Source organism: Balaenoptera borealis, assembly GCF_965194805.1.
Source record: "Balaenoptera borealis genome assembly, chromosome: 4".
Classification (NCBI taxonomy): domain Eukaryota; kingdom Metazoa; phylum Chordata; class Mammalia; order Artiodactyla; family Balaenopteridae; genus Balaenoptera; species Balaenoptera borealis.
This window is the reverse complement of record NC_138861.1, coordinates 85,802,649-85,827,241: the sequence shown is the minus strand read 5'-3', so window position 1 is coordinate 85,827,241 and position 24,593 is coordinate 85,802,649. Positions and strand designations below refer to the sequence as shown.

Below are 24,593 nucleotides of genomic sequence, written 5' to 3'. Positions count from 1 at the left end.
TAATGATAAAAGAGGTGTGTGTGTATGTTTTTCTCCTTTGAAAAGTTATCCTTTCTGGCAAGTTGTCTTGTGTTTAAAAAGTTAAGACAAATGAGGGCAAAAATGAACAGAAGTGTCAAGTCCGTTCCACAGGGAGTGTGTCTTCTGGAAGCCCCTGCTGCTAGAGACACATTTACAATTAGGCCTCCTGGTTTCATACATGCTGATAATAGCTGTGTGGAGGTGTGAGGGTGGGCATAAAGGGTGAACATCAAACTCCAGGTAGGAGCTCTGGATAATCTAGAGAGAGTCGCAAGTTACCGTGCTGAGAGCAGATATTCAATAGTTATCCAGTCCCTCTCCCTGCTAGGACCTGGCCATTTTAATGTTATGAGGAATGCTTTACAAGGCCTGAGAACTTCTCAGTGTGGACATTTGGGAGGCAAATGAGTGATGTGGCCAATGGCTGCTTTCTGTCTCGAGGAAAGCCAGGAGGACGCCTTAGAGCTCTGAGGGATTTTGTGGGGTCCACGTGACATTCCCCTTTGTGCCTCTCTGCCACCTTAGCTGCCTAGTTGTTCTGCTGCTGAGGTCTGTAAAGGGGCTGGGTGTTTTCTCCAATCAGCCTCTGAAAACTCTCTGAAGTGCAAAGTGTTCGCAAGTTCTTTCTGTCATGAGTTAGGCCAGTGGACTCTAAATTGGGCTGGGACATGTTCCCGGGAAAAGAGGTACAGATTCTGTTTCTATGTGTACAGCTAAGATGGTTGCAACTGAACACTGTCTTGAAATCCGACACCAGCTGGGGCCCCTTGTGCTTGTTTGGCTCATGCACCCAGGCTGAGAGCTTTTTAGCACCCATGCCTCTGGGTCAAGTTGGGGGGTGGAGAAGGAAGGACAAGCTAGGGAAGGCGAGAAGAAAAGCCCGGGAGTAGGGAAAGGGCATCTGCGGCAGGAAGGTTGAGCTGTCTGCCCCTTCATGCTCTTTTCTGTTAATATCTGTTCTCAAAGCAGCAGCAGGGTTTGAGAGCATTGACTACAATTTTGAAAGAAGTTCCACTGTGGGTAATATGTTATCGAACAGCATTGCATGCTACAGAGAAATCGTTCATAAAATGCAGAGCCCATCGATGTGGCAAACTTCATTGTTGTCTTATTTTAAGAAACTACCACAGCCTCCCAGCCTTCAGCAACTATCACCCTGATCAGTCAGCCAGCATCAACATGGAGGCAAGACCCTCCATCAGCAAAAAGTTTATGACTTGATGAAGGCTCAGATGATGGTTAGCATTTTTTAGCAATAAAGCATTTTTAAATTAAGTCATGTACATTATTTTTAAGATAAAATGTTATTGCACGCTTAATAGACTACAGTCTAGTGTAAACATAACTTTAATACACACTGAGAAACCAGAAAATTCATGTGACTCACTTTATTGTGATATTGCTTTATTGTGGTGGTCTGGAACCCGAACCTGCCGTACCTTTGAGGTATGCCTGAATATTCTGGTGATAAAGAAAAAATTAAGTGAGAAAATCATCAGGGAGTATAGAATAGTATGCTGCGGTTTGTATACTAAAAAAAAGAGCGAGTGTGTGTGTTAGGATAATTACACATATGCATTCGTATATGTGTTTGTGAATACGTGCCATAATGTAATAGCTTTGGGAAAATGCATGAAAAACTTCATACAATGGTTGCCTCTGGGAAAATGGCCTGGGGCCCTGGAGGGCAGGCAGAGGAGGAAGACATATTTTTCACTTTTGTACTCTTTGAATTTTACCATAGGTGTGTATTATATTAACTATTCAAAAAGGTAAACATAAAAACATTTAAAGATTACATGTGAGCTCAAATAAGGGAGAAAAATAATGCTTATGAGGAGTTTCTGGAAGGCCTCCTGGAGGAGGTGGTGTCTGAGCTGGGCTCTGGAACAGGTAGAACTTTACCAGGAAGAGTCAGAGCAGAGACGATTGTACTTTAGGAGATGAGAGCAACACACTTAAGATTACTAAGTGAGGCAACATTAAAAAAACAAACAACCCAATCCAAAAATGGGCTGAAGACCTAAATAGACATTTCTCCAAAGAAGACATACAGATGGCCAAGAAGCACATGAAAAGCTGCTCAACATCACTAATCATTAGAGAAATGCAAATCAAAACTACAATGAGGTATCACCTCACACCAGTTAGAATGGGCATCATCAGAAAATCTACAAACAACAAATGCTGGAGAGGGTGTGGAGGAAAGGGAACCCTCTTGCACTGTTGGTGGGAATGTAAATTGATACAGCCACTATGGAGAACAGTATGGAGGTTTCTTAAAAAACTAAAAATAGAATTACCATATGACCCAGCAATCCCACTACTGGGCATATACCCAGAGAAAACCATAATTCAAAAAGACACATGCACCCGAATGTTCATTGCAGCACTATTTACAATAGCCAGGTCATGGAAGCAACCTAAATGCCCATCGACAGACGAATGGATAAAGAAGATGTGGTACATATATACAATGGAATATTACTCAGCCATAAAAAGGAACGAAATTGGATCATTTGTAGAGATGTGGATGGATCTAGAGACTGTCATACGGAGTGAAGTAAGTCAGAAAGAGAAAAACAAATATCGTATATTAACACATATATGTGGAATCTAGAAAAATGGTACCGATGAACCAGTTTGCAGGGCAGAAATAGAGACACAGATGTAGAGAACGAAGGTATGGACACCAAGGGGGGAAAGTGGCGGGGTGGTGGTGGTGGTGTGATGAATTGGGAGATTGGGATTGACATATATCCACTAATATGTATAAAATAGATAACTAATAAGAACCTGCTGTATAAAAAATAAAATTCAAAAATTCAAAAAAATAGAAAAAAAAAAAAAAAGATTACTGAGTGAGGAAAGGCAGGGAGAGTTTGGGGGTTGTTTCATAGTCCCAGGGCAGCAATGGCTAGGTGGAGTGGGGATGGGGACGAGGAGAAAGTAATGAGAGAGCTGGTGGGAAGGAGGTTATTTTATACTTACCATTCACAAATTGGCCCCAGTGTTCCTTTCCAAATCGTCTCCCGCCTGCGCTTCAGCCGCAGAAGCCAACTCTCTACCCTCCAGATACACAGACCTTTCTCCCCTGCACACGTGGGCACCGGCCGCTTCCTCGGTCTGGATGCAGTCCACCAATCGCATTTTCTCTCCCCTCTGAGACCGATCTCAGATGTCTCTCCTTTCTGCCTCTCCCACCCCCACTGCCCTTGAAGATTTAAGCACTCTGTCCTCAGCATTCTCTTGGCATTCTGCACTTACCTTTATCATGGCACTTGTCCATTTAAATTTTAATTTTTTCTGGGATGAAGCTGAGCGTAAGGTCTTTTGTATGCGGGAGGTTGCTTCTTTTCTCTCTAGTTTAGGATTTTATTCTCTAAGGTCCCAGCTATATGGGGCCTTAGTATGATGAAGTACAGCCATACCAGCTGCCTTTGCATGGCCATCGCATTACCTCTCCCCAAGAAGTCACTTCTTCTATAGAGAACAACCACAACAAAAAAGTGAGGGTTAGAGACATTATTAACAAAGTAGGAAAAAATTTTTTTAAAAAACCTCTAAGCCTAGTCTAAACTATATTAACATTTTCTTTGTTATCTTTTGTCCCCATTAGGCTCTTTAAAAGTATTCCTAGTTTAAAGCCAATTAAAGGCAGACATCCTGTCATTTTTTAAGACTTCTATGGATTTGGAACTTAATGTTCATGGAACATTATGTATGCATAAGCAATGAATTAAACAGCAAAAAAAAAAGAATTTTGCTCTGGAGTATCTTGATAGTTTCAGGGTCATTACGAATTTGTTTCTCCCAGTTTCCTGGGAGAAGTTGAGCATCTAGGGAGACAGTTGATGCATCTAGGGAGATAGTTAATCCCACTGCTGTGTATTATATCTGCAATATAATCAATATAGAAAGTATATACATTGATATCCCAAAAGGGGATTTTAAAAACCTAAGAAAGGCTGTACAGACTTGTGTTCTTAGATTATTCCTCTTTGTTCCTCTTCTCTCTTAGACAACTTAGGGAGTAACTGCTGTGCCCTTAGTACAGTTTTATCTGTAGAGAGACACGTATTGGATGAGCTAGAATTCACAGCAAGTCTGGTTTTGTCCACCATTGCACAGATACCTGTCCTCTGCCTGGACCCATGCCATTCTGGCCATTCTGGGCATTCAAGGGCATCAGACCAGGCTTGTACATTTATTTTTCTACATAAATGAGATTCTTTAATGAATCATTCAACTGCTTCCTTTTTTAGTTACTAATATATCATGGGTACCTTTCCTCACAATACGTACAAGGTTAACCTAATTCTATTTTTGTATTCAAAATATAGTTGACGTACAATATTACGTTTATTTCAGGTGTACTACATAGTGATTTGACATTTGCATGCACTGTGAAATGATTACCACAATAAGTCTGGTAACCATCTATTCCCATACAAAGTTATTACAATATTATTGACCATAGTCCTTATGCTGTTGTATTACATTCCTGTGACATTTATTTTATAACTAGAGGTTTGTACATCTTAATCCCCTTCACCTATTCCCCTCTCCCACTCCTATCCTAATTCTTTTTAACGCTGTATCGGATTCCACTGTATGGATACAACAGAATTAATTTAACCACTGCCTTTTGATACCTTTTAGTTATTCTCAGTTTTTTTTTTTTTTTTTTTTTTTTTGCTGTTGTGAATAATGCCGCAATGAAATTCTTTTTTAAAAAATATTTTTAAAATAGGTTTATTTATTTTTATTTAATTATCTTTGGCTGCGTTGGGTCTTTGTTGCTGCTCGTGGGCTTTCTCTAGTTGCGGTGAGCAGGGGCTACTCTTCGTCGTGGTGCGGGGGCTTCTCGTTGCGGTGGCTTCTCTTGTTGTGGAGCACGGACTCTAGGCGCGTGGGCTTCAGTAGTTGTGGCACGGGGGCTCAGTAGTTGTGGCTCGCGGGCTCCAGAGTGCAGGCTTAGCAGTTGTGGCACACAGGCTTAGTTGCTCTGCAGCATGTGGGATCTTCCCGGACCAGGGTTTGAACCCATGTCGCCTGCATTGGCAGGCGGATTCTTAACCACTGTGCCACCAGGGAAGTCCTGCAATGAAATTCTTGCACATATTTCTTGACTACTTGTATAGGTACAACAAGACAATGGGTTTAAAGAATTGGAATTGCTGGATTAAAAGGTATATGCATTTAAAATTTTGATAGCTACTAGCAGGGATATACCAAGGACATGTGGGTAGAAGGGGTCCACCCCAGGTACAGGCAGTGAGGGAGTACATCATCTGCTGAGAATTTAAAGACAATAATAAAATCAGTGTGTGTTTGCTTTTTATTATCACCATGTGCTGGCAGTGATAAAGTTAGAGTAATGCTTAGGGGTGTGTATGGATTCCATTAGAGCTGACTTCGAGGGTATATTGTGATTCCCCAACCTTATGGCACTACATATTCCTAATTCCTGTTTACTGATTCCTAATCAGTAGATTAGAATTAAAGAATGATAGCACAATGATTTTAGAGACTATGAAACAGAACTTGACTTACTTCAATTCTGTTATTCTATGTGACTTTTTGGAGTTTTGTGTTTAAATTTAAAACAGTAAAGCAGAGTGCAAATTGCAAAGTGTGATATTTCTGATTGGTAATTGCAAGTTTTAGTTCATACAGGAAATATTTTATTGCACTTGAATAATACTTTAAAAATTGAAATTTATCTTTCTTGTAAATTATTACTTGTTTATTTTAAAGCTACAGAATGAGTCAAGGAAATAATGATTGTTCCTGACTCTTAGACATTATTACTGAAGCTAATTTTGCCATAAAAATGAGGGAGTTTAAAAAATGATCAGCTCCGGGTGTCAAAAACACAAAGTGTGCCACTGAATTCTGTTATATTGCCTTCTACAAAGATGGCATTCTTCCGTACATCTTCCAATGGTGTCTGAGAGAGTCTGCTTAAGGGAGAAATCTTTCAAATGTTGTTAGAAATAAGGCCTATAGTAAGAAAGAAACCACCCACCAGCTGAAAAATGTCTTTCCCGCTCTCCCTCCTCACCTGCTGCCTTTATTTTAGGATTGTGTCTTAGTCTATTCGAGCTGTTATAACAAAATGCCACAGACTAGGTGGCTTATAAACAATAGAAATTTATTTCTCACAGTTCTGGAGGTTGGGGAGTCCAAAATGATGGCCCTGGCAGATTCAGTGTCTAGTGAGAGCTTGCTTCCTGATTCATTGATGGTGCCTTCTCACTGTGTCCTCATATGGTGGAAGGGGCAAAGGAGCTCTCTGGGACTCCTTTATAAGGGCACTAATTCCATTGATGAGAGCTCCACCCTCAAGACCTAATCACCTCTCAAAGGCCCCACATCCTAATACCATCACCATATGAATTTTAGGGGCACACAAGCATCAGATAGCAACAGATTGCTTAGTTTCATCAAGGTTGCAAAGGTAGGTAAGCTTCCCCCAGATGAGAGACAGCTGGAGAAGAGATAGAGACAACTCTGAATGGGTTTGGAGGCAAGCCCTCCTCACTAGTTTGTCCTCTTGGGCAAGTTACTTTACTTCTCTGTGCCTTAGTTTCCCCAGCTGTAAAATAACAACAATGGTATTGAGCACATAGTATTGTTTTATTTTATTTATTTATTTATTTTTGGCTGCGTTGGGTCTTTGTTGCTGCACGCAGGCTTTCTCTAGTTGCAGCGAGCGGGGGCTACTCTTCGTTGCGGTGCGCAGGCTTCTCATTGCAGTGGCTTCTCTTGTTGTGGAGCACGGGCTCTAGGCGCAAGGGCTTCAGTAGTTGTGGCATGTGGGCTCAGTAGTTGTGGCTCACGGGCTCTAGAGTGCAGCCTCAGTAGTTGTGGTGCATGGGCTTAGTTGCTCCACGGCATGTGGGATATTCCCAGACCAGGGCTCGAACCTGTGTCCCCTGCATTGGCAGGCAGATTCTTAACCACTGCGCCACCAGGGAAGTCCCAAACACATAGTATTATTGTAATGATTAATGAGCTAATTTTCATAAAGCACTTTAAACAGTATCTGACCAATGTGTTTATTATTATCCTTATTTACTAAGAGTCAGGCATGCCGCTAGGCATGACAGATAGAATCTTTTTAATTGACTTAAAAATCCTTCAAACTATTCACTATTATCTACATTTTACAGTTCTTTTTATGTGAGTTGCCGAAGGTTATACTGCTAGTCAGTGATAGAGATGAGAATCTCACCAAGACCTCAACTCCACAACCTGGGCTCTGCAAATGATGGAATATCAGCAATTTTATACTTTGAAGCTGAAACCAGATCATCTCACTCCATGCAGTGCTCTGGGCTAAATATCCTGAACAAAATAACTTGACTTCTTTTACAGTTTGAGCAATCTGTAAATTAAGGGTTTACCCTAATTCTAGAGAATGTTGGAAGCCTTAATGATTGCCCCTAAAGAGAGATGATCTATCTCTCAAAGGAAGTTAATTAAAAAGAGAACATCTGTTTGAAAAAGAGTTTTATGTTAATACTGGGAGTTATCTTTTGAGTAAAAAGCCACCAATTTGGAACATATATCTAAGCTATCTATAAGGGTTTACATTTTAAAATTAAGGAAATTAAGTATGGGATATAAAATGTAGATAACATATATGTGAAAAAGTACTGTGTAGATGGAAAGAGTGCTGACTCAGTGATCCAGTTTCTGGGCTTCAAGTCAGCCCCCACTACCTAAACCACTTCTCTCTGGGCCTTGGTTTTCTCATGAGAAAATGAGTAGGTTGAACTAGATGACCTTTCAGGTATCTAATCATGCTAAATTTCCTTCCACAATTAGGGGACATGCTATTTCACATTCTATTTAGTGGTTGCTCAATGATGGGGGAGTACCAGGATTTTGGGGAATTATCAGAATTCACAGACACAAAACATATGAAGAAAAAAAGCTACATATTTATTTAACCAAGAGAGGATTAATATCCTTAATCTCTAAAAAGATTTTTAAAAATATTTAAGAAATGATGACCACCTTACTAGAAAAGTAGGCAAAGTAGGTGACTTATGAAAGAAAAAATGTAAGTGGTCAACAAAGAGATGAATTTTAATTTTCACTAGTCAAAAATGAAATGCAAATGAAAACAGATCAAACTGGCAAATATTATACCCAATGATGGCAGTGTGATGAAATGAACACTCTCATATACTACATATGGAGTACCAATTTGTCCAAGTTTTTCATCTTTCTTGTTCCAGTAATTGTGCTCATACCTATTTATACTAAAGAAATAATTGTATATTTGTACAAATTTATTTTTTAAATGTTCACTCAGTGTTATTATAGTAAAAATTAGAAACAATTTAAATAAGTTGGTTCCATAAATAATGCTATGTTCATATAATGAAATATGACAGTCATTAAAATTATGTTCAAAGGATCTCAATGATATAAGAAATATTTATGATGTAAATGTTAAATAAAAAAAGCAAGATGCCAAACTATATATAAAGTACGATATTAGTTTTGAAAAAAAAATGACACACTGAAAAAAATGAAACAGGAAAAGGTACACTAATATCTCGCAGCTTTTGGTTTTAGGTGGTAGTTGCATTTCTCCTTTAGGTCGTTTAGATAGTTCAGTATTTTTGAAATGTTCCATAACATGTATTAACTACTTTTATAATCAGGAAAAAAAGGTATGTAGAGATGATTCAGACAAAATGAGGGGAAGAGTTAGCCAAAGTGAGGAGGCCATCTTCAGTCTGATTGGATCAGCAAATAAGGGAGAAAATGTTGCTCACCAATAATGGTTTGAGTGTGTGTGTTGAATGATGATGGTGGTGGTGGTGGTGGTGGGATGAGGGAACCCTGGGATGTGATGGTTTTCTTCATTACAGATGGCGCTTTAGAGCTGGGAGGTACCATGGGTTTGGTGGAGGTCTACCCAGGTATCAGGTAGATTTCATATTTTCACAGTAAGTAAAGATCAGACGGAGCTACTTTAAGTCTAAGGGGAAAACATAAAATCTGAAAGTAGAAACTCTTCTCTACCCCTTCACCTTTTCAGACAAAAAGAAAGACCCCCAGGACCAAGGGTCTTCCTCATTCTCAGAGTTGCTTTGATTTGTGATCTGGTTTTATGTGGGTAGTCCATTTTCACTCTTGAGTTTCTTTTCTTTCTTTTTTTTTTTTAAAGTGATTTTCATTATTACTTTTTGCTCTTTTGCAAAGAGCTAATTCTGCAGAATTGGGGCAAGGAGGGCCAAGGGAAGTTAGTGAATGTAGTTATACCAGTTAGGAAGTTCACATAATCTCAAAGTAACTTCAAGAGTATTCTTTGGCTAGAATATTTTCTAGCGGTGGCCCTTACTTCCCTGGGGCAGATGGTGATGTCTTATTGAGATGCAGGTAGAGCTTGTACTTGAAACTCAAGGCCTTCTCTTTATGACTTAGCTGGGAATCCTCACCTTTTTCTCCTCTATCTCCCTTCCACCAGGAGGCAGGCTCTAAGCCTTTGTACTGTCTACCTTTATGTCACTTATTTGATGCATCAACATTCCTTCCAATACTTGAACAAGTCACTGAGGCGCAAAGTATACTTTTTATTTTTTAGTGATACTTTTCTGCATTTTCTCTAAAACTAAAGATGAGAATGAAACCACAGCTTGGACAAAATGCTATAGAAAACAAAAGTTCCCACCCTTTAAGACTTTTATCATGAAAAAATTTGAATATATATAAAAATAGTGAGAATAGATTAACATACCCCCATGTACCATCATTCAACATCAACAGTTCTCAATATTTTCCCAGTCTTATTTCATCCATCATCCTTAGTTTTTTTTTCTTTTCTGGAGTAATCTAAAATAAATCCCAGACATCATATTCATTTCAGCTGCCTGATAAGGACTTTAAAAATGTATATGACTGGGCTTCCCTGGTGGCACGGTGGTTAAGAATCCGCCTGCCAATGCAGGGGACATGGGTTCAAACCCTGGTCTGGGAAGATCCCACATGCCGCGAAGCAACTAAGCCCGTGCGCCGCAACTACTGAGTCTGTGCTCTAGGGCCCGCGAGCCACAACTAGTAGCCCGCGTGCCACAACTACTGAAGCCTGCACGCCTAGAGCCCATGCTCTGCAACAAGAGAAGCCACCGCAATGAGAAGCCTATGTACCGCAATGAAGAGTAGCCTTTGTTCGCCGCAACTAGAGAAAGCCCACGCGCAGCAACAAAGACCCAACGCAGCCAAAATTAATTTAAAAAAATAAATATATTTTAAAAATGTATATGACTACGATGTGATTATAACCTAACAAAATTAGCAATAGTTCCTTAATGTCATCAAACACCCAGGCCGTATTCAAACTTCTTTGAATATCTAAAAAAATATAGAAAAGACTTCAAAAACTCTCTCATGAGGAGGAAAAAGAGAGATGGGCTTAGGACATTTGTGAGAGGAGGCATAATTACTCAGCTTAGCTTGTCCCTTAAAAAAGAACCAGAAGCCAGAGATAGTGCTTCTAGGAATTTAAAACAAATTCAGCCGTTCAGATATAGAAAATTCTTGTCTCGGACATGATGGGGGCTCATAGATATTCTCTAGCCTAAAGGGCCCCCAGATCAGCCTTTTCTGCCTTTTCAAGTCAAACTTAAAAAACAAAGGAACACACACAAAGTGCTTCAAAATTGTACACAGAATTCATGCTTTTAAAATGTGTTTTATTTTATTTTAATTTTATTTTAAAATGCACAGAAGCAAGGAGAAGAAAATGAGAATCAGCTACAATCTCAGGACCATAGACAATTCATCTTAACATGTTGGTATATATACTGCTCTAGATGTTTTCATAACTGTGGAATCATACTGTACATATTTTGAAAACTGCTTTTATCCCATTCAGCATAGGGACCCTTTTCCTGTGTCAGTTAATATACTTGTACTCTGCTATTTTAAAGCGTATTGATTACAGGAATAAACTAATTAGTTTATCCAAGAACCACCTGTTCTTGAATAATTTTTTTCCCATTATAAACAGCGTAGACAAGAATATGTGTGTAACCAAATATTCCATGTCAAAGTTTGTGGAAGAATAAGAACTCTCCTCGCTGCCATCCTTCTTCCCTTCTCACTCATTCTCATCCCGTATAATGTAGCCAGATTCCCCTTGGTTCTCCTGGAATCTCTCTGGCACCCCGATCTGAAATACCACACTGTCCCCTTGTCTCAGAGACCTGTCTCTCCTCCAGTGTTTGTTTCCTGTTTGCCAGTGGCTCCCTCCGAGGCCCCCAGGCCTCACAATCATCTCACTTTGGGCCTGCATGTCAGCTCTAGCTCTAATAATCTTACAACAACCCTTCAAGGTAACTAGATAAATAACAGATACTTCTATAGTATTTACTCTGTGCCAGGTACCATTCTATGTGCTTTACATTCACTTACCCATTTATTCCCAAACAACAACCTTGTATGATACTATCAGTATTGCCTATTTACAGTTGAAGAAGCTAAGGCTTAGTGACTTTGGAGGCAGCATGGTTTCAGAGTCTAGGCTCTTAATCACTGAGCTATACTGCCTCTATTGACAAAGGTGCAAAACTCAGAGACATTAAGTAATTCACCCAAGATTGCACAGTAAGCAGCAGATGTTGGGGCCAAACCCAAGCTTGCCTGATCCCAGGGTCTGTGCTCTCCTTCTTACTCTGAATTGCCTCTTTTTATTTAGCAGGGGTTGTCAAACTTTTCCTGTAAAAGGCCAGATAGTAAATATTTTAGGCTTTGTGGGCCATAAAGTCTTCGTTGCAACTTTGAGTTGTAGCAAGAAAGAAGCCATAGAAAATTTGTAAATGAAAGATCATGACTATGATCCAAAAAAATGTTATTTATGGACACAAATTTGAATTTCATATGATATGCACATGTCATAGGGTTCTTTTGATTTTTTTTTACCATTAAAATTGTAAAAACCATTCTTAATTCGTGGGCCATACAGAAACAGACGGTGGGTTTGGCCCACAGGTGACCCATAGTTGACAAGTTTGCTTTACAGCGTCATTACATTCTAGAATGGTTAGATATGCATGTACTTGCCTCTTTGCTTTCTTTCCTTGAACAGTTCAGCTTGGGCCCCAAATGTGCATACCCAACTGAGAAAATATGAGTCCTTCAGCAAAAGAAATTCCCTTAGAAAGCAGTTCAGAGACCAAGTAACCTTCCCTTGAGTATGCCTCGTGGGGTTCCACCCTCAACTCCAAGCAGTTTTTCCAGAAAATTCCAACTACTTTGAGAGAGGTACATTTTCCCATCACTTTATTAGTTTTGACATGAGATTCTAGAGTCTTTAATGGTGCTCTGGGCCGTTGCCTGGCTGACTAGCCTTGTTTTTGACTCTGAACTTGGACCAAATTGAGAACTCTAGACCTGTGGAGACAATCCAGTTACTGTGCTCCTGGGAGTGGAAGGGACCATTCAGGGCAGGGTGGGTGGGACAGAGGAGGGGAAGGGTGCCAGGGTCCCTGCTTGGCCTGGGGTCGGGGGGCAGGGCTCCTGGCTCAAAGAGGCCTCAGGGCTTAGTGATATTCCATTTAAATTCAATTATAATGGGATTAAATAAGCTTTAGGTTTAGGAATGTAAATACTGCTTAGAACCTTGACTCTGGAGAACAGTAATAAAAGCTGCAAACCAGCATCTTGCAAGCAAACTTTCAGAATTAAATCCACTTGGAATACAGACGATCTGTGTATAAAAATAAACTGATTTAAAAGTGATTTCTTTTTGTGATTCAGAGGAGAAATTTAATCATTATTTGTAGCAATTAGAAATGAGCTAAGGGGAATTACTGAAGTAGGGTTGAGAATTAGTGAAATGAACTCTTGCAAGATGAAAAACTTAAGATAAAATATTCCTTGAGAAGATGTTCCCCGCAAAGGCGATAACCTTAATTTTAAAAATAGTTTTTCCTGAAGTTTAATCTTCATACAGAAAAGTGAACACATCATAGGTCTGCAGCTTGAAGAATTTTCACAAACTGAACACACTTGTGGAACCAGTTTCCGAATCAAGACACAACACACTTCTTGTAAATATCAAGAACTCCTTTATTTGTAGGAGGAGAATGGGAGTAGGGACCTGTTTGGAAGGGATGGTCGGAAAAAGTGCCTCGAAACTGGGTTTGCTTAGGAAGCATGGTTTTACTTGAGGTGCCTTGGGTAGGGCGATGGGAATTATGGGGTGTGGGTGACACGTGGAGCTGCTGCAGCTTGGGAGTCACCCTCTGTTTAGGTCTAACTTTGCCTCTGCCATTGCCTCACAGTGTGACTGTGACAGGACTCCCCACCCACTGAAGTCTCTGCAGTTGTGAAATGTTGATCTCCATGCGGACAGCAGCCAGCTTGCTCACTGTTACGCTCTCAGCACCTGATACGGTGCCTGCCACACAGGAAGCCCCAAACAACCGTTTTTTAAAAACGAGGAAAACAACTAATGAATAATGTAGAAGATGCTCAATAATGTAAATAAAAGTCACAAAATGACCCATTGATCCAGTAATGCCATATTCATAAATGTATTCCCCAAGAATATTTTTCCATGTAAAAGTAACTTCTATAAATGAATATATATTTTATATATAAAATAACACTTGTTAATTATTGTGAAATATTGAAACTAACTCAAAGACTGCTAGCAGTGGGGAACAGCTGTGCAGTTATGAATTGTTGAAACATTGAAAGCTATTTAGCTAAAACCTGGCAAGTATGTTGATTATGTTGAAATAGAAAGTTTTTTAAATTGGAAAAAATATTTAGAAGATATATACAAGTGAATATCTATTACAGAAAGAAAACAATGACAATTTGGACTGATAAAGCTTACAAGCGGCTATACTTTTCCTCTATTAAGTTGCTTAAGATTTTTTGAATTGATTCTCTTTCCCCAGAAGAAAAAGAAACGAAGTGAAGCACCCACTCTCCTACCACCACCCCAGCCCCCCCAATACGTGGAGCCCCCCATCCTGAGCAGGGGCTGCTCTTGCTGTCGTGTCCCTGCTAGGCTGCGAAAGTGTTGTTGAGAGAAGGCGCTGGCGGGAGTTGCTGAGAAGCACAATGATTTCCTAATCGTCTAAGTGTGTTAGATTCACGGCAGAAGCAATTTCCTTAATGAATGAATTGGCTGTTGCCAGCATAAGTCCTTTGCCCAAAACTCTTACAAGAAGGATGACATTTAGATGTATCCTTTATCATTGACAGGCTATCCCTGGCAGATGGCTGCCATGGGTTCATCTTTTAAAAAAAATATCAGGGTTTTATCAGCATTTTGAAGTAAGCCACAGATTCAATCGAAGCCCAGATAACCTAAAATCTGCAATAATAATAGTCAATGAAAGTCATAATTTCATCTTAGTTTTATATTATGCTCTATCATTGTTTTCATTTTTAATTTATTTTTTATTATTTTTATTATTTTTTATTTTTGGCCATGCCACACAGCTTATGGGATCTTAGTTCCCTGAACAGGGATTGAACCTGGGCCCTGGCAGTGAAAGCGCCAAGCCCTAACCTCTGGACCACCAGGGAATTCTCTGTTTTTTTATTTTATAAATTATTATTATTATCATTTTGTGCTCTATCATTCTGAAGGGGCTTTCTCACAAGACAATCAAGAGAGTATTCTCAAATGTACAACGTCTTGTAAAAGTACAAGCATAAATTATTGCTGTGTTATCATTTCCATATGAAGATGTGAGTCTTCAGATAGAGTCTGGGCAAATATTTGACGTCCCAGCCCCCATGCTTGGACATTCAATATTTGGCATTTTAAATAAATAGTAGTAGAAGTTGAAAAATATGGTGCCTGCCCATAGATCCCATGTGCCAGGTTCTGTGCTAAGCCAGACCCTCCACATACTGAATTGTTATAATAATTCCATCAAGAAGGTGCTTTTCTTATTTTCATTTTTATGAAGAAACCAAGGCTCAGAGAGGTTAAGTAACTTGGCCAAGGTCACCTAGCTTATGTGTGGTAAAAATGAATTTGTGAAAATCAAGTGAATTATTTATTTGATTAACTCATTTGTAAAGGCTATTATGTCTAATTAAACAGAGACTGTAGGTGGACGAAGATAATAATGTCCTGGAGGGGAATGTCTGGATTTAGAGGAGTGATTTAAAAAATTACCTTTTGAAGGAGACCTATCCTACGGGTCTGTTTTACATAACTTTACATGTGATCTGTCAGGAAGATTGCCAATGGAGGAGGTTATAAGCCCAGATTGTATTAATAACCTTTACTTTGAAATTTGGTCCAAAAGACCTTTCCTTTGTCTGAAGCTGGGATGGCCCTGTGATGACGTCCCTTGGCAGACGGGACACCGTCTCCAAGGCTGATCTCATTGTCTGGAGCTCTTTCACCTGCAGTGAATGAGAATTTATTTGACCGTTTCAAGAAATTCAGATTCCGTCATATTTATGTGGCCCGGTTTAAGTGACAGGCACCGAATACGGTTGCTTTTAAGCAAGTTATTTTGTTTAACCAGGGGCCTAGCAGAGTTCCTGATTACATAGGTAGCTGTTCAGAAAAGAAAGAAACAATTTTATCCTCACAACATCTCTGACAAGTGGTTCCTAAATCTGTCACAATCTTGTGGATGAGTAAACCGAGGCTTGGAGATTAAGCAAAGTGCTCAAAGCCATGTCGTTGTATAGGTAATGGAGTCTGATTTCAGATGCAGAAAATGACAAGGACAGTGCCTTTTCCATTACATCTATAGCCAATTCTTGGAAAAACCTCAAGGGAAAAACCACAGCAAATTTTTAGAGTTCTGGTGATTTCTTCTTTCTGATCTCAGCACAAATTCCCACATAAACCAAGGACTGGCTGATGAATCAATAAATGAAAGGAAGCGCTTCCGTTATGTGCGGCTCATCACATTGCTTTTTCTTGCAGTTCCCAAAGTGGCTGGGATCCATTAGAGACTGAAGTGGCAGAGACCACTGTCGGCTGTGGTCTCAACTTCTTGGAGCAGAAGCCAAGAGAGAGCAGTCTGAAGACGTCTCATCCACACATCAGGTTGCTACTGTGGTCTTTTTCATGTTGCCACCAGAGCAATTGCTTGTGTTTTTATCCGTGGGCTGATTTTAGAGATCAGATCAGCTTCTGCTTCTTGACTGGGTGGGGTCGTGGGTACGGGGTATAACAGATCCAAGCTTTCCCCGCCGAGGGTAAGAGTGGCTTAGACAAGGGGGGAGCTCCACTGAGGTGGACCCCCTGATTAATCAGTTTGCCAATGAGGAAGCTCCCCCATCAGCAAAAAAGGGAAAAAAGACTCAACTTCTCCCTTTCTTTTTCTTTTTCCAGTTGAAGACCAGCCTTTGGAGGTTTCCAAAGTAGATGGTGCGTCTCCCTTGGATGGACCGCATGACGTAACATTCTGCAAATTGCTGTCAGAGGTGCTAAGAACACAAACCCATCTGGTTTCCATTCCTCGTTGTTGAATGGTGTTTGCTTCAGCAGCCCACTGAGGGCTCTTTTCCTCGGGATTCTGAACTTGTAACTAGGAATCCGAGCTGGGAAGATGCTGAGTTCCATCAAGTGTGTGTTGGTGGGAGACTCTGCTGTGGGGAAAACCTCTCTGTTAGTGCGCTTCACCTCCGAGACCTTCCCAGAGGCCTACAAGCCCACAGTGTATGAAAATACAGGTGTCGACGTCTTCATGGATGGCATCCAGATCAGCCTGGGCCTCTGGGACACAGCTGGCAATGATGCCTTCAGGAGTATCCGCCCTCTGTCCTACCAGCAGGCAGACGTGGTGCTGATGTGCTACTCCGTGGCCAACCATAACTCCTTCCTGAACCTGAAGAACAAGTGGATCGGTGAAGTCAGGAGCAACCTGCCCTGCACCCCCGTGCTGGTGGTGGCCACCCAGACTGACCAGCGGGAGGTGGGGCCCCACAGGGCTTCCTGCGTCAACGCCATAGAAGGAAAGAGACTGGCCCAGGAGGTGAGAGCCAAGGGTTACCTGGAGTGCTCAGCCCTCAGCAACCGGGGGGTACAGCAGGTATTTGAGTGTGCCGTCCGGACTGCCATCAACCAGGCCAGGAGACGCAACAGAAGGAGGTTCTTCTCCGTTAACGAGTGCAAGATCCTCTAAACCCCAAAGACTCTACGTAGCAGTCACTTACGGCAAAGACTAACTGGGACAGGGAGAGCAGGCAAGCCAGCAAGGGTCGATGCGCGTCCTGGGCACGTCCTGAGCAGCCTGAAACAGCATGAGCAGCAGCAGGAAACCTTTCGGATACAGTTGTTGATGAGACTTGCCTACTGGATGCTTTTACGAAATACCCTCTACCAAAGAACTCTTTGCCCAGTACAGTTAGAAGATCCCTTGGGAAACTGTAATGAATATTCCATCTTCGATTACAAAACCAAAGTGGTCTCCATGATTTTGGATAATGAAGTGAGTTTTCCAAAGAATTCCATATTTAAAGACACATTTTATTTAAATAATAGCAAAATAAATAGCACTGGTATATAATTAGTTTTCACACTTGGAAAGTCTTTTCCTACCTACTGACAAACACAAATTGATGTACGAGTGAAACGACCTCATAGGGCCCTGCCATATGTTTGTAGTGTTGGTATTTTCGTCTGAAGTAGTAATTTTGTTGAAACCACTTGCCAGCTAGATTTTATTAGGTAATCAAAATTTTAAATTACTGTAAACTGATCCTTGCAATTAATTTTCCACCCACTTGTTATTCAGAGTTGTATATAAAATACAGTTCAATGACATAAGATACTTTAATACTGCCTAATGATTTTAAACAGCTATCATTATATGTCTCTGTAATTATTTTTTTTAAAAAGCGCATTTCTTATGGTTTTGCCTTTCACCCAAAGAACTCCAGTTATGTACTAAGTATTCTTCTGTCATTCACCAAAACAGATTGAAGGAAAACCTTTCAGGTAGAGAATCAGACTGCTCACAGTGATGGCAGCAGAACTTGCAACAGACGCGAGGAAGTCTTACTTTCGTTTCAGAGACCGCTGCACTTTGCCTGCTTCTTCTGACACCAGGGTTCCTAGCTGGTTGTAGGTCTTGTGAAGGGGCAGGCTCAAAGTCTATATAATTGTGATTTAGCAAATTTGTTATCTGAGCTCTAAACTGAGCTGGCGTGGCAACATAATTCATTAATCTTAGGACCTAATCAGAATAATTGGGATGGTGTCTACATGTATATGTACGTATTTAAGGGAAAAAAGGGAATTTATAGCTTTTACTATTTCATGAATATGAAACACCTGAGTAGGAAAAAAAATCACAAATTCCCAGCACAGGGAACAGGAAAACTATACAGCAATTGCTCAGATAATAAAAATTTCTTAAGGGAAATACTGAATCAATAGGGACATCCCTCCAACCCCCAACCACCATTCTGTCTAATAGCTTAAAAGCAATGGTATTGACCATCTGTTAAAGCTGAGAACAGAGGACTATGTAACTTAAGGAATCGTGAAGGCTGGAACCCACGTGTTTCATTTACTCACCTAATCAAAACCTATAACTACTCTGAACCACGTTTATGAACGTACATCATTGTTATGGTGTAACATGCCATTACACACCAATGGTAAGGCAGTTGGCATAAATGACTATGATTAGACCTATGTTGACATAACCAAACTGATTTTTCAGTTTCCTTATGTGGTCAATTCTTTATAGCTATAATCGATGTCAAAATCAAATGTGTGCTCATCTCCACACTGCCTTCTCTTTTTCCTCTTCTCCCATCCACATTCAGGAAAAGGGCTGGGACCAGGGTCTGGGTCTCTGCGTCCAAGGTTCCCTCAGTCCTCTGGGGCTGACATATCTGCCTTCACCCGGACAGTTCCAGCTCTCCAGTCCCACAGCTCATCCTCGGCTCTGTGTCACCTGTGTCCCTTGACTTGAGAGCTACTATATCCAGCTGTCTATGTTGGGCATCCAGAGGGTTGGAGGGCTTCAAAGCTGGCCAGGCAGGGGAGGCGATGGGAGTGCATCTCCTTGTGATATCCCTGTTGACCCTCCTCCTCTTCTCCAACAATCGCAAATGGTCTTAAATAACTTCTGCAGATTTTCCTTCAGGGCCAGTCTTTAAGGTGGGTGGTCTTTAACGTGATAGCAGGAATACATTTCTAATGACTAAAATTGGTTGTCCCAAAGCTTTTCCTTCTTTCTTGTTGAAGGGAGATTGGCAGGGTGGGGACTGAAAATGGGAAGGGCCCAGGTAACTGGGTAACTGATTCTAAGTGAGGGAAGAGGTGGTGATTCCACGGTGGAAGCGGTGGAGGAAGGGAAGGTGATAGAGGGCATGGTCAAATGACTTTGCCTTCATCTGGGCCACAGATGAGCCCTCTGCTTGCTGGCTGGAGCCAAGCTTAAAGGCTGTCTCTGGGAACCCTCACACCTGAGAACAGGAATCCATGTGTAAACCCTCCCCAGCAATGGGACCTGGCAGAAACCGAGGCCCGCTGGTGTCTGTCTCCCCTACCAGATGATCATTCTTGAAGGCTGGGCCACCTCCTGTTCATCTCAGTGTTCCCAGGGCCCAGCTCAGGGAAAGAAGCATAGCGAAACAAAGTTGTGTTGAACTGAATTGGAGAGAAGGACAAGAATTGGGCTGATGTGCTGCGAAGTGCTTATGGGAATGAAGCAGACCTCCACCAGCCCTGGGGGGTAGGGGGCAGGGGTGGGGAAGAAGCGAAAATGGGTCATTTCGTTAGAATCCATGCAGTGTATGTTCTACGTGGCTGTATATCTATTTTTCCTGCCTCGACTCAGGCTACGTTTCTTCCCCTTCAAAACTTTCAGTGCCTTTTTGTAGACTATTGTACGCTGATTTCTAACCATGCCAAATAGCAACATTAAATATGCTCTTGTTTACGTGAAAGAGTTGGTTTGAGTAGGTAACTCATCCTATTCTGTTTTACTTTGTACTGACTAACGGGGCGGCCGAAGCTAGTGTGATGAAATGAGGCTGAGCGACAGGAAAGTAGAAGGCATCCCAGCGGTTACAGTTTGCGGAGGGCTCCGGACGTGTTGACCCCTGTGCTAAGCACTTGAGCGTGTGTTATCTCACCACGTGTGGTGAGCACCACCTCACACGGGGAAACTGAGGCCTGGCGCAGCAGGTGAGTGGCAGCAGCAGGAGTCTCGAGTGGGTCTGTCAGACTCCAAAGCTGTGCTCAAGACCACTGTGCCCCACTTCCGCCCAGAGCAGCCCGGCTGTATGGTTTTGCCACATCTCATCTCATGTAACCTTGCAGGCCCCAACCTTACTAGTCCCTGTATTTTACAACTTATTTTTAATAAAATATTCCCAGTCTGATCTTTATCTTCCCCTTTTATTTTTATTTCTGGCAATAAGGAAGGGACCCACCTAAGTCACAGAGCACCATCATTTGCAAAGGTGTCTGCTTTAACCCTTGGCTTTTAAGTATAATTTTATAGGTTGACTGCATGTGAATTGGCAGAAATGAAATACATCATGATTTGATGCTTCAAAAACCTTGGAAAAAATTCTCTTTTTTATTTCACTTTTCCACCCCTCGGGTTTCAGGTATCTTCTTTGAATGAGGGAGTGACAGGGGAGAGGAGGGCCTGATTCTTTCCTTTTAAGGATTTGGTACCAAGGAAGGGCACTTTACCCATTATGAGATGGGATGAAAGGATTCCAGTGTGGCACATCTAAGGGTTACACTACGGTGGAGGGGACAGGGCATCTGCAAGTGTTCATCCCCAGGGCCAAGAAGACTATTCTATGGGTTGAGTCAGATCAGAACAACTCAAGGGTAGGGTCCTATTTTCCCTCAGGCTGTATCTCTTCTGATAAAGCAAAGAAGCATTAATCACTAGCCAAGATCCTGAGCAGTTTTTCACCAGAAAAGATAAAACAAGCCACAGAAATTATTTGTAACGTAAAGTTCCTAAAGAGTACTTGATTCAACCTAAAGTTCATATTTTGGTCAATTCTAAAATATATCCTGACATGGGACGCAATCCTTAATGGTAGATAGACAGCAATAATGGGGGAGTAAGAGGCAGACATATTTTGGAGTCACAAAGTCTGGGTCATGTGTCTTTCAGCCTCAATTTCCTTAACTTAAAACAGTAATTCCTGGATTCCTCTAAGAATTCGTGCAATAATATTCGTACAATAATAGCTTTATATCTGTGAACTGTTGTTCAAATGGATGTGTCGTTACGGTTTTGGTGGACCTCTATGCAGATACATAGGCTGAACATTCTAGATCAGATCAGAATATTCTAGAACTTATTGATAGTGGGCCACACGATGGGAAACCTACATAGAAGCAGGTGCCATTTGTAGCAATGCTAGATAGAGCAAGATGAGTAAAATGACACGTAATGATAGTGGCAACAAACTACATTTGATTCCTACTGGTTCCAGCTTTGTGCTAGGCACTTTACATGCACCATGTCATTGAATCCTCAGAACATGCTCAGAAGGTAGATATTATTCTCTTTCTGTTGATAAGCAACTGAGGCTCAGACTGATATATGGAGATATTTCCCTTGTACAGTTACTTTTCAAAACGTCCCAGTTTTACTATGTAGTTTTGGTTTAATTAAACTTGACCAGTTAAAAATTATACGGTGAATTATATTTAATGTTCATTACACTCGCTAACTTAGTTAGCTAAGATGGTGAGAATGATCCCTGTTACGCGCTGATGATTAGGGCTTGGCAGCCTTCCTTCATGCCCTTCCTTTTGTCACTTTTCCTATGAAAAAGTCTCAGCTGGTTCCTATCCCACTGCCATGGTGGTCTCTGCTGGCTGTTCCCACTCCCCGTTTCCATTTTCCACCCTTGGCTGCCCTCCCCTGTGGCTGGGAGGCCAACCCTGTGGGCTGCATCACCCAGGATCTCTTCCTGGCTGGCTTCTACTTGAATGCAGCTGGTGGGAGACTCTGGCTGGAAGTCAGAGGGTAGGAGGAGAGAACAGGTGGGTGTTTTTTCCTACTTCTTTCTTGCTTGGGTGATGCTTATCTGTCCATAGCTGTGAATCCCTCTCACCTGCTGAGCAGCTTCTCCTCCACATCACCAGCTTTCATGGGGCCCCAGGATGGTATTTCCTCTCTCTGCCTCTCCGTCCTGTAGGAAGTAATGGCTTCCTGCTGGTGCTAGTCTTGGGATGCAGCAACATCCCTCCTGTGTTCCCTTAACCCAGACCTCTACAAGTAGTGCCTTCATTCAGATCTCTTCATCTGAACCATCTGGAATAAATTTGGTTTCCTATGGAATTTTGACTGATATACTCACCAAATATTAAAAGTCATCTATATGTTCTGGCAGTAAGTGAGTACACATAACTCTTCTGAAGGATATGGGTTTGGCAGCATGGCTAACTCCCCTGTCCTGAGCCTCAAAAGCCAGGAAATATCACTCTCTACTTCTATTTTGCTTGGAAGAGAAAGGAGTATGCTGATTAATTCTAATCTGAATATGCAAAAGAATAGTTCTGGGAGAGCAAAGTTCAAGAATTGTGGGGTTTCTAATGACATATTTATATTAAGAAGCTTTTATCCATAATTTATAAAGAACTACTAAGAATCATCAAGAAAAACAGCCCAATTTTAAAAATGCATATTTCTCAGAAGAAATATGCGTGACCAATAAACAATAGAAAAGGTGCTCAATCTCACCAGTAGCAGGGAAATGCAAACAAAATCCACAATGAGATATCATTTTCACACTACTGTATTGGCAGAGAATTAAAAAGTATGACTATGAAACATTGGCAAGGGTATGAAACAATAGGAAACCTTATATGCTTCTTGTGGGGATATAAGTTGATATAACATTTTGGCATTTCTTAGTAGTATTGACTATCCTATACCCTTGACCTAGACATTTCATGCCCTAGAGATATACTTGCATAGACTTCCTGGGAGACCTGTATGTAAACGTTCTTAGTAGCATTGTAGATAATAGCAAAAACTACAAACAACACAATGTAAATAGAGAGAATGGCTAAATAAATTTTGGTATATTCTCACATAGAATACTATGCAACAATGAAAATGAATGAACTGTAGCTGTATGTATCAATAAATTAATGTAGACAATATTGAGAAAAAAGCAAGTAGTCAAATAATATATGTATTATGATCACATTTAAGTGAAGTTCAAATGCAAGCGAAGCTTAACAATACAATATTTAGGGTTAGAAACATTTTAAAGCATGGGAATGATTAACACAGCATTTAATTAAGTGGTTACCTCTCCTAGGGAGATAAGGGAATACAACTGAGCAGGGTCACCCAGGGATGTCACAGGTATTGGTAATGTTCTATTTCTTAAGTTTGTGAAGTGGGTACAAGAATGATCATTTAATTTTTTCTGTTATTTATTCTTCAAAAATATTCCTATGTGTTTTATACACTCTTTTGTGTGCCTGATATAATTCATAATTTTAAAAGTTTTTTTAGGACTTCCCTGGTGGTCCGCGGTTAGGACTCCATGCTCTCACTGTCAAGGGCCCAGGTTCGATCCCTGGTCAGGGAGCTAAGATCCGACATGCCGCACGGTGTGGCAAAAAAAAAAAAAAAAAATTTTTTTTTAAAGTTCAGGTTGTACAGTCAAATTTCCGGAATTCCAGCTCTGCCCCTCACTAGCTTTGCAGCCTTGTTCAAGTTAACTAGCCTCACTGTACATCAATTTCCTCATCTGTAAAATGGAGAAAATAATACCACAGGGTGGTGAGGATTAAAGAAAGGAATGAACACAGGTAAAGTCTGCACTATGTCTGGCACATAGCAAGTTTTCAATAAATGGCAGCTCTATCATTCAATTGTCATCCTCCCTCAGAGCTGGGAGGATCCTGATCTTTAGTGGATGAAGACATTAAGATCTGGGGACGGTTAAATGACCTTCCCAAAACTCTATGAGCTGGTGGCAGACTCAGCCCACCTCACTCTCCCTACCACCCTTTGGGTGTTCTTTCTCTAAGCTTCATGAGCAGAGAGGTTTTGTTTTACTTGTTCGCTTTTTATAAGCTCACTTTTCAATCCAGATTTCCTGTACTCTATAATTTGCAGTATTTTTTCTTAGCACAAAGCAGGTGCCTTTCAGTGCCTTACAGAAGGGATCAACAGAGATTCCGTTGCCTTATTTATTCATTCAGCATTTACTAGGCTCCTTTTGTCCTCTCAGGGGGTGATACTAGGCTTCTTACGTTCTCTCAGGGGGTGATTCAAAGAAAGTAGAGGACGTCACTAAAAGAGATATCGATCCGAGCATCTCTCCGTCGCTGGATTCACAATATTGTTTCATAATTATGTGTTCATATTTCCATTCCCCCCATTGGACCGTGACCTTCTTAGCAACAAGACTGCAAATAGCCAAAGCTGCTGCTTTTGTGGAGTTTAGGATCTAGTTAGGTAGGGATAGCTGTGTATGTGCAGATAATAATTATGTAAACAAATCTGATAAATATGGATGGGTGATCAGTACTATAAGGAAATAAATTAGGAAAAGGGAGAGAGGACACTTGGTAGTTTATCCTCCTAATTGAG

The 24,593-nt window shown here is 40.9% G+C and overlaps 1 protein-coding gene across 4 annotated transcripts in view; it reads left to right on the top strand.

The window, feature by feature from the left end:
* Positions 1 to 24,110, top strand: part of RHOH (ras homolog family member H) — a 47,452-nt gene extending 23,342 nt beyond the window's left edge. For 2 of the 4 annotated variants that reach the window (XM_082390791.1, XM_082390790.1), the window contains one exon: positions 15,962 to 18,340. In XM_082390791.1, the coding sequence (XP_082246917.1) occupies positions 16,590 to 17,165 (576 nt within the window). In that variant the 5' untranslated portion in view covers positions 15,962 to 16,589 and the 3' untranslated portion in view covers positions 17,166 to 18,340. Of the gene's footprint in view, positions 1 to 15,961; positions 18,341 to 18,816 lie in introns of those variants that run through there. The other 2 variants (XR_014244121.1, XM_082390792.1) reach the window with 2 other exon arrangements.
* The last annotated feature ends 483 nt before the right edge of the window (positions 24,111 to 24,593 follow it).